This window comes from Notothenia coriiceps, unplaced genomic scaffold (genome assembly GCF_000735185.1).
Source record: "Notothenia coriiceps isolate Sejong01 unplaced genomic scaffold, NC01 NC01_scaffold00037246, whole genome shotgun sequence".
In the NCBI taxonomy this organism is placed as follows: domain Eukaryota; kingdom Metazoa; phylum Chordata; class Actinopteri; order Perciformes; family Nototheniidae; genus Notothenia; species Notothenia coriiceps.
Window position 1 is genome coordinate 2,313,517 of NW_011369947.1, and position 10,971 is coordinate 2,324,487.

Below are 10,971 nucleotides of genomic sequence, written 5' to 3' on the forward strand. Positions count from 1 at the left end.
CTTTGTTTTCCTCACTGTTACTATGCTCTGCCTTTATCTCTCCAACAAAACCTGCCTCCATATAGATTCAGTCCCCCATGGTGATACAAAATGTTCCTGTATCACAACATTTGAATATGTTAGACATACTTCTCTCCTTTCTCCTCTTCTGATTCCTCTTCAACATTGTGAAGGATTAAGCTTTATTGTGTCCAATAAGGGAACATCTTCAAAGCTCATTGTCCAATAATGATCAACTACAAATGAATATATTTTTGGAGTGTAAACCAGAAACAATATATTGCATGCTTGACAAAAGATTTGTGCATAACTCACAGGTTTGCCATTCTCTCTGAGCCAGCTGAGCTATTTTCTGCTGAGTGTGGACTGACAGATATCAGCCAGAACAAATAAGGGAATAATATTGGAAGGTACAGCTGTCAGCAGTCAGAAAAGGTCACTGTTGTTTGATAAAAAGATTGTCATTCATTCAGAGGTGGGAGAGGATCTTGTACTTGAGTAGAAGTAGACCACACCTGAGTATAGGAATACTTTTACAAGTACATTCAAAATGTTACTCAAGTAAAAGTACAAAAGTATTAGCATCAAAATAAACTTAAAGTACCAAAATTAAAAGAACTCATGATGCAGATTGGTCCATTTCAGAATAATATGACATGTTTTGATTGATTGATGCAAAAGTCTTATCAAATCTGGTAAAGGTGCAGTTTCAATGACTTTGTATGCTGCAGTAGCAGCATGTGAATGTTACTCCAGGTTTAAATAAAGTCCTTTCTAAGAGTTGATTATATTTCATATCATTAATCCAAATCTGTAAAGTAACTTAAGTAACTTAAGGTATTAATGTACAATACACTATTTACCTCTGAATTTTAGTGGAGAGTAGAAGTACAAAGTAGCATACAATTATAATACTCAAGTAAAGTACAAGTAGCCTATCTCATAAGTGTACTTAAGTACAGTAAGTTTGAATAAATGTAGTTACTTTACTCCACTGCATTCATTACTCCTTTAATGCTTCGATTAATAGGCCTGAAGTAAAAGTAAGACACCATGGGTTCAAACTTCAACATAATATTGTAACATAATGGCATATACAAATAAAAGTCAAATATTGTATGAGGTCAAATTACACATCTTTTGTCCCTGAGAACACTTGTGCACAACTTTTGGCATTTCAGTTATTAGCCTCTCTTGTAGCTAATTAGCCAGCAGCATTTTTCAGTTGGTAGGCCAGTTGACAGCTAACGTCCTCGTGGGGCTTCAAGAACCCGCCCCCTGAGTCCAGTCTCCATGGAAACACTAACAAACATGGCGGGTTAACTTTTGCGGTTAGATACAGTAACTTTGAGAAGATATCTTGCCAAGAGAAGGAAAGCCAAGCAAAACGAGGTAACAGCTTATGTTTGTTGATTAACTAAATGTGAAACAGCTTAATTCAAGCTTTTATTTTACGTAACTTGTTGACATGCTTTCTAGAAAGTGGAGACAATCTCATCTATCGAGAGACGACACGCCAAAGTCCATTCAGAAATCTGGTTACTGAATGTTTCCCTACTAATTGGCAAAGTCGCACACCTGTAAAATACGAGTTATTGTCTGCTGCAGTTCAGTGACAGGCACTCTTTGAATCGGCAGGCATATAATCCACCATATAACATTTCAAAATGAAATATTAACGTTTTAAACGAGGGATGCATGAGCTAATGCTAGCCGTGATGACTTATAATGAATATAAGCTGTATCTGCCGGATGAAAATAATTGGTTTAAAATAAGTCAGTGAGCATTGCCAGGTAAAATTTCTGGCAAATAAAAGATGTCTGTTACCCTTAAGTACATTTTCGGGGATATGTTGAAATGTGTCTGACGTAATGCACCTGTGTCATTTAGAAATCAGGTGTAATGGACGTTGAAGAAGACAGGGAAAGTCCATTTGATGATGAAGCGTCAGACAGCACTGATGAGGACAATGAGGGTGAGTGACAGCTGCTGTTGCTCCATTGTTTGCAAAATGCAGATTGTAGTCTCTACTGTACTTGCAGCCACTAGAAGATACCTTTTCCTCATAGCATAGTCATATAAAAGCCATGTATTTTTTTATTCATTGGTGTTAGGAGACTGGGATGTACTAACTTAACATATTTTCATTTTGAGAAGATGGTCCAGGCCAGGAGTCATTTAAAGAAGAAGAGGTTGCCCTCCCTCCGGATTTCGAGTGGTTAGATGAGTTTTATAAGTGAGTTTTGGAGTGTTGCTTTTCTTTGTATGCTATTGTAGTTTGAATATAAAGTCACTCTGACTCTAGTGATTCTTAATATGACATTTAGAGAACATAATCATCAGAATTGGGTGTATTGTGTTTTTACAAACAATTAGTGGCACATACATAAACACCATTACTTTATTTAACTCAGTTTCAGAACATCTCTTTTTAACACAAAATAAATAAAGGATACAATAAAAAGAGCAAATGTATAAATAATAGAAAAACTTAGTTGAAAACTATGTTAACAAGAAAGATACATTATTATTATATTATTATTTTTATTTCATTCAAAGTCTTTTAAAACCTCATTACAAACAAATCCAGGCAACATTGGTATTACATGTGTGTACATGCATAGTCATATATTCCATTAAACATGCCACCTTTCCTAAGTGTCATTTCCCATCTACATGCCACCTTTCATAAGTGTAATTTGCCATCTGCCTGAAGAGAGGAAGATGGTGACCTTGCGGTTGCGGCCGTCAGCGGTGAGAAGAGGAGTTATGCCGAGACAGCACGGATGTTCAAGCTGAGACGAAACCTGGACCAGCTGGACTGCTTTCACCGACAGAAGGAGCACGACGTGCAGAAAGCCAGGTCTGAGCCTGGCAATCAACTGACCGTTATAGTAAAATTAGCAACATAGCCTAGATAAGAGATCCATGTGCTTTTAAGACTCTTATAAAACAAGCACATGTAATGGATTTCAGGAAAACTATAAGTCTACACATCTTCCGTCGAAGACTGAAAATTAACCTGCTTTGCCTGAACCTTGGCCATTAAACACACAAAAAAAATGTAATACTTAAAGGGGCCCTTTTATGCTTATTTTTAAGTTCATATTTGTATTTTTTGCCTCTACTGTGACATGTTTAAATGCTTTAATGTTCAAAAAGCTGCTTTTTGAACATTAAAGCATTTAAACATGTCACAGTAGAGGCAAAAAATACAAATATGAACTTAAAAATAAGCATAAAAGGGCCCCTTTAAGTATTACNATATGCCTTATATAGGTATGGTCCTACACTATATTATTCAAATATAGCATGATAGGTCCACTTTAAGTAACACATTAGGTTGACGAAACACTCAACTCAAATGTAATTAAAGTCAGATCCACTCGTGTCTTAGACGGGGCAGTGATATCATAAAACTGTTGTAATGCTTTCAAACACTCGGTAGTTTATTTATTTTTTAACCAGTTGTTCTATTCACCTTGCAGGTGCAACTATGTGGCTTGTATCCTGGATGATATGTTTAAATCATGGATGTTTAAAGTTCATATTTGTCTAATATTAGTTTACTTTTCATTAATGAAGTATGACGCTGCGCTGACAGTACACTTGTCCCAGATACGGCTCTGACTTGTCCCTGTTTGTGATTGGTCAAATGTTGCTAACCCCGCCCCTTTCACGTGAACGCGCTCTCAGCTGGAGAGAGAAACCCTGGCTTGATTTACCGAGTTGATAACCAGCGTCGCAGGACCGCTTAGCGAGATCTCGTTTGTTAGGGCTCTGGGGTTAGTTAAGATAACTCCAACATATCCAGGGTCTGTTGAACTGGCTTCGTAGTACAGGGCACAGGTGGCTGCATAGCAACGCTAATGTCAAAGACGTAACATTATAGGCTACATTATATTTTTATTTTACCAAGATGCAGTGACAAAAATATTTGGGAAGGCTTAGCCTTCCCTAGCCTACAGTACCCGCCGCCCCTGACGTCCTGCCTTGTTCCTGTGCCTAATATCTGTGGCTACAAGGACTTTTATTGCATATGTGTACTTCTGTTTATATAAATAATGAGTTGATTTGACTATGTTCCGACTTTCCCCAACCGAATTCCCCTGGGATTATTAAAGTATTTTCATTGATTGAATATAAAACCAAACCGAACAAATCTATTTACATGTACGGACACAAATGTTACTATGATAACTCAGAATTGAACATAAACCATACTTTTTGAGCTACAATGGAGCTCAATATTCAAAATAGAATAAAATACAGTGCACCGGGCATTTGCTACTTATAATTGGGATCAGTTCATCGTTGGTTTTGGTCTTTTAAGAGGTCATTTTCACAATTAAGATAAAGTGTTATAATGCGAGGCTTGAGGTTTTCGATGGCACCTATGACTCATGTTATCGTTTGTGTTACATTGGGCGCATGTATAATTAACTCACTAACCAAATAAATGATATATGTTCATTCTTAATCTTAAACCAATATATTGCATATTCATTATTTCTTCCTGCCTCTTCTTTATTTAAATGTTTTAATATGAGTGTCTTTGTTATGAAATGTGCTTTATACATAAAGCCGCCGTAACTTGCCCTGTATGAAAGTCGGCAACAAGGACACTTTCGTTAGAGGTGACCCGTCAAAATCATATAAGCCAACTGTCACATGGACTCGTACTAACCAGAAAAAAAACGACTTCTAGTACAGTATTTTTTGGAGGGACATTCTTTCACTAACTTGAATCACTTTTCCCTCCTCAGATCTTTCAGCTAGAACTTTTCTGTCAATTTGAGCTCTTGAAGCATCCTATCAGGCCTGCTGCTTGTCATATGTTGTGCCAGTATGAGTGAATGATCAATAGGATGTTTCAACTCTCCAATGAGTCCTCAGAGATATGCTTTTGTTCCACCCTGAGCCCAGTTTATTGGCTTAAAGGCTGATTACCTTTTAATGGTCTCTTTCAAGTACTTGGCAGCTACCTTGCGGCTGGCCCGGCCCTCTTCGATTTTCCTCTGACATTCAGCCTCCTCTTTCTTCAGCATGGATGCCTGTTTACTATCAGAACACATTCACAGAGACATGCAGAACATATCAGTCTCAATATGGCTGTTCAAGGTCGATACAGCTGATTCCCCATAGAGGCTTCTCATAAAAAGAATCAATAAAGAATGGCATGGTGCAATATGACAATACTTTCATAAGGGAGTGATACTTTGAAGTGCACAAATAATTCATTTTTAATTGTCTCCCTAGGCATACAAATGTCATTTCGCTGTTTGACATCTTCTAATCACTTGTTTATATACTGAGATGAATTTTTTGTTTACTCGACACACAAAAACGATAGAGCGTGAATGGAAAATATGTTTGTTTTCCGTACTCCCTGAGATGCTGCATCCTGAGCTGCTGGTGCTGGCTGGCTTTCCTCTCCTGCTGCAGCCGTTTCGTCGCCTTCTGCTTCTTCAGGACCCCGAAGGCCCGCTCCTCCTCCTGCACCTCCTGCCGGAGAGAGGAGAACCTGCCAAGCTCCACCTCCACCTCGCTCAGCTCCAGTCTGAGGAGCAAAGATGTAGGAAAAAAAAGGAGAGAAAGAAAGTTGGAAATGCAGACTGATAGTGAACGTTTCCTAAATCTATTTCTCCAGTACCGTCACTTAAAGGTCACCTATTATGAAAAATCCACTTTTTCATGTCTTTTCTACATCAACATGTGTCCCCTCTGTGGAAAGAGATTCTGAAAGTTTCAGGAAAAAAGATTCTCTCTCTTTTTGTCCTGATCCATTTCTACAAAAACCTGTCTGAAAATGAGCTGATCAGATTTTGGCCACTTCATGATGTCATATCGATTTTTTAGCCACATTAGCCAATCACCAACCAAGGTAACCCCCCCCCACCTTATCACCTGAATCTCCTCCTAGAGCACCATTGTGTTCTTTTTAACCAAATATCTCTCAGAGGGGCGTGGGGAGTGGCTGCTTATTTTCATCTAAAGTAGCAGACAGAGAATCAGCACTTTTGAAACAGGGCTGAAACAGAGGGGATTATGGGATGCTGCAATGACCTGTTTGGTGTTTGGAGCCAAACACTTCAGAGACATGCTTTGTACATAACTGAGACCTATAATATATTGATGAAAAACAGTATAATAGGGGACCTTTAATGTGGCTGAGAGAAGAAAACTAGACGTATGCAGGGTTTGGAAGCACAATGGCAATTTGATTTGGTACTTATCAAATTGGTAAACATAATTATGATTAAAAATAGATCAATCAACTGAATGAATTATTCTAGGCAGTGATCATTTTTAAATCCTACAAAACAGCATTCAGACAATTAGAGCAAATTATTTTCAAAGCAGTTCCTTCCTACAGCGTTATAGGTTTAACAACAAAACTGCCCCAGAATGTTACACATGACAATGGCAAAGCTTTTCTTGCTAATCAAACCAAAAGACGATCATTCACAGCATGTATGACTGTGATGAAGCTGACAGAAAGTCAAATAAGCAGGGATTTCTGATTAAAAAGAGCATTCAATTGGGATTAACACGAGTGGTGTTTGGTTTCATCTAGCATTGAGATGCTAAACCCAACCAACAAGTCTGGTTTGAGACGTAGATAAGAGTTTAAAGGTTATTCAGGTGGGTAAATACTGCGTAGCGGTTTCTGTTACTAATATAGTGAAAAAACATGATATCTTTGCAGATTACAGTTTTGTTATTACAAAAGTATTATTTTTTCTTTTTTTATCGAAAATAGATAATGATAATGATGATAGAAACATATCATGTTGTCATCTAACAAATTGTAAGGCTATTATTTGAAATATCAGAATAATTTATTTAGCATTTGAACCAAAAGGGAAAAACTTAAGTTCACACTTATTTTGATATTTGTACGTGTCTGTATAGTCTGAAATGCACTTAGAATATGCCCTTTTCTCTTGATTTGAAACTTTTGAACAGCTGCTGTTACTTGCAGCTACTTAAATTGATGGGAGTTGCACTGTTTTGTGAGTATTCAGTGTAGAGATGGTGCATGTGTTTATAATACATGTTTAAAATCTTTCTCTGACTATAAAAGTGTAAAGAATGGACAATATCAATGTATATCAAGGAACGTACATGAGGGGTTCCCGATGTATTCTCTACCTTATAAGGGGGCGGTGGCTTTAAACAATGGGGATCTTCTGCATGGTGGGATTTTGTTTCTGTTTTTGCTTTCTTAGTTATTTACAAGGTCCATTTAAATATATGAAGGGGGCTAATATTTCCATACACCTCTGATGCTTATCAAAGCAAGACCATACTGCCAAACCACCTTCTTCTCGGACTCACTCTTGTTGCTTCAGCTCCGTGTTGATGTGGCCCTCCAGCTCCTCTTCACTCTGCAGCTTCTGACACAAAAGCTTATGCTGGGCTCGTGTACGAAACACTGCAACGCTGCAGAATAAAATACACAGAATAAACAGAGGTTATGCAAAATGAAATAGTAGAGACTAGTAGCAGTTTGCTCAACTCACCTGTTATCTGCTGCTTTCTGTTCCTCCATCTTTTCCTCCAAGTTTTCCCTCTGCTCCAACACACTTTCAATGTTCTGACGGCAGAGTTTAAGCTCTTCTCTGGAAACAGTAAGACAAGTTCAAGTGTTGACATAGAGACACATCCCAAACCAGAGCAAACCAGAAATAATTTTCGGCCATTGCAATAAAAGGAAGGTCATTCTGTCGGCTAACAAGGTAATCTAATGAAGATATTGAAAAGCTGAGAGTGGACACAAACACACCTCAACAGTTTTGAAATAGCCAATGTTCTTTGTGCAGTTTAATGACGTGCAACAGAACAATCTGTGTATCGTGAAAAAAAGAATCACAGCACATGGTACAGTAAAAGCTGCAGATTGGTTAAAAGCCAGGTGTGCTTGGCTTCCATTAAATTCATGTTGATCAGAGCGCAGTGCAGCTCCACTCTGACCTCTGATGTTTTGTGCCAAAGGAAAATGACAGCCATTTCAGCTGGAGACCGCACACACACTTAATCGGGTACTTAATGGCTTGCGTTGCAGACAAATAAAAAGAGGGAAGAAAAGTGTGAAGAGAGAGGACATTATGGGAAATGTTCTTTCTGCGGCTGAAATGATTTCCGGCAAATAGCTGAATCAATTGGTACAGAAACGATTGTTCCTGTGTGAAGAAGGCATGAGGGGAAAGACCTGGGAAAGTGGTTTAAAACGGGGGGGTGGGGTGAATATCTTTCCAGAAACTGAAAGGATTGTGGGAAATTGTTATCCTTAGCAGTGCAATGACCAAAGACAAAAAATCACAAGAAATACAAGAGCAAGGTTTTCCTTTACATTACACTACATTTAGCTAACGCTTCTCTCCAAAGCGAGTTACAAGTGCAATAAACCGTGAAGATACAAACTCAGAAAAGCGACATGTGCAAGTTGATTCACTTTAAAAAAGCCAAACCATTGTAAGGGCTTTTGCATTTTCTTTTTTAAATGAGCCAAAACATAAAGCTTTTATGGGTTTCCCTTTCCTGTAGTGTGTTCTATATGTTTTTGTGCAGGTAAATTGTCTGCAATGGCTAAAATCCCAGTCTCCTTTTTTACTTTCGTAATATAGTGACATCACTATGTAACACTCGCGTTTTTAATTGACTAGTGTTCCTACCATGTATATATAATAAGAACTGGATACAGCGTCGGAAGTAGGACCTCGTTCATTCCTATGAAGCTGTTGCTCATTGGCGCATGAGGACAAAATGGCATGAGATTCTCGAGAGCAAAACGTCACAGATTACCCGTCGTGCCTGGCTGTCAGAGCAGAAGTCCGTGGGTGTTTCTCAATGTTGAGCAGGCTTGCTTGATAGCACATGTACCTCCGAGTTAGTTACTTCAGAAGCGAGACAAGAGTCCTTTCTAGCCTCGGAAAATGAAGAACTGTGGAACAGGCTAACAGGTGTGCAGGTGTGCGTCATATGCGAGGCCCCGCCTTACCTCCTGTTTTGCGAATCTGGTGCTGAAACAAATAGCTCTTCTCTGGCCGAAATGTCCCTAAAATGAAGTCAGAGTTTGAAATATATCTCAAATAATGTATTCACTGCCATTTAACCACATAAACATAACAGTCTGCAATGAAACGGTTGTCTCCTGTGCGCTCCACTTCCTACTTGGGGCACCGGTAACTTTCTCGTGCGCACAAAAAAGTATATAGTGCGCACAAATTAATCAAGTCTGCCTTGATCTATGAATTCATGTCTGTAACTCTCACAGTATCTGCGCGCAGAGGGCTGTGTTTACCTTCATTAGAACAGCTGAATAGAGATAGAGGCTGCTACGTTTATAACCACCGAGACACACACAGACACACACCTTAACACACATCGAACTGCCCGATTATTCCCCCTATTATTATTTTAATGATTTCTCTACATTTGACCCATCCAAGTGTTAGGAGCAGTGGGCTGCCATTATGAACGGCGCCCGGGGAGCAGTGTAGGGAACGGTGCCTCAGTAGCACTTGGTCTTGCCGTGACTTGAACTGTTGACCTTCCAGTTGCCAAGCCAAGTCCCTATAGACTTCGCCACCACCGCCCTATTACTCGTTTTATGAAGGAGATGTACGGTCACCAGGCACATGATGTGTAAACAACCCAATTTGTGTTCTGTGAAACTGAAAAGTATATTACATTGTTTTTGTTACTTTCGTTGCAGTTGTAAATATGTCTTAAATGTAATTTAGGTTAACTTCCTGTTTTATTTAGATGCTTTTATTTTGAAGGCGAGTTTACGCTATTGACAGGAAGTTGTTATTGCTATGGAAACAACGTGACGGAGAAAAGGAGCGGAGATGAATGGAGAAAAGTCATATCTACATATAATTTAAAGACGGAGAAAGTAAAGGATAAAGTTTATGTTTAAGTGTTAGCACCCCCCGAAGAGGCACAAGCACTTACGTTGCTCTGCTCAGCTCCGCTCTGTGTGTGTTCGGAGTATGTGTGTGTCCGACACCGGCATTTGTTTTCAAATTACCATGAGCAGTCATTTACACTCATCTGGCTAACTCTATATGCGTATTCCCAAGTGAAATAAATGTGTTTAATCTTAATCCCGATGTAGGCTAGTGCTAAATGCTGTCGGAGTGCACCGGAACGAACGCCACTATCATAATATCTTCTGAAAACCAATGCGCGCGCGCGCACACACACACACACACACACACACACACACACACACACACACACACACACACACACACACACACACACACCTTCTTCATAAAACTAATAATATGGCATAATAATCGGGCAGTTTGATGTGTCTAACAATAAGAAAGTATCTGAAAAAGTATATCGTGCACACAAATTAATAAAGCGTGGCCTCGTTTTATTTAAATCGAGGCCACGAATTACATCTTGTGCGCACAAATTCATAAAACGAGGCCACGTTTTATCAATTTGCGCACACAAGATGTAATTCGTGGCCTCGTTTTATTTAAATTGAGGCCACGAATTAATATTACGTGGCCTCGTTTTATTTATTTTTCTCTCTATGAACCCTCCAGGGCTCCGTACATACTGGGTAATTTATTTGGTTAAAAAAAAATGATCTGCTGATTTACAGACGTCTCTTTCCCCCCAATGTTAGTCAATGGGGAAAAAAAATTCTTGGCCGGGTGACATCACGGACTGATACGGAAGTTGTGGTACTGCCGTTTGGCCACTATGAATATTTTCCTTAGAGTCCGGAGCACTTCCTGGGGGCTTGGCTCCAACGCATTGTAGGTGAAAGGCTAAGCCGTTGACCAATTACAACAGAGCCGGCCAGCTAACCAATCAGAGCAGACTGGGCTCTGGTTTCAGACAGAGGGTGAAAAGAGGTGCTGCAGCACAGGCAGTAGGAGAAAAAATAAAGAGCTTTTTGAACATTAAAGCATGGAGACATGTCACAGTAGAGACACTAC

At 39.2% G+C, this 10,971-nt stretch overlaps 1 protein-coding gene across 1 annotated transcript in view; it reads right to left on the reverse strand.

Moving 5' to 3' along the window:
• Nucleotides 1-4,947: 4,947 nt before the first annotated feature.
• LOC104966271 (protein PRRC2C-like) overlaps nucleotides 4,948-10,971 on the reverse strand; it is an 11,900-nt gene continuing 5,876 nt past the window's right edge. The window contains exons 2-5 of the mRNA XM_010795454.1: nucleotides 7,528-7,626; nucleotides 7,343-7,447; nucleotides 5,388-5,561; nucleotides 4,948-5,062 (exon numbers count right to left, since the gene is read on the reverse strand). Coding sequence (XP_010793756.1) covers nucleotides 4,948-5,062; nucleotides 5,388-5,561; nucleotides 7,343-7,447; nucleotides 7,528-7,626 — 493 coding nt within the window. The remainder of the gene's footprint in view (nucleotides 5,063-5,387; nucleotides 5,562-7,342; nucleotides 7,448-7,527; nucleotides 7,627-10,971) is intronic.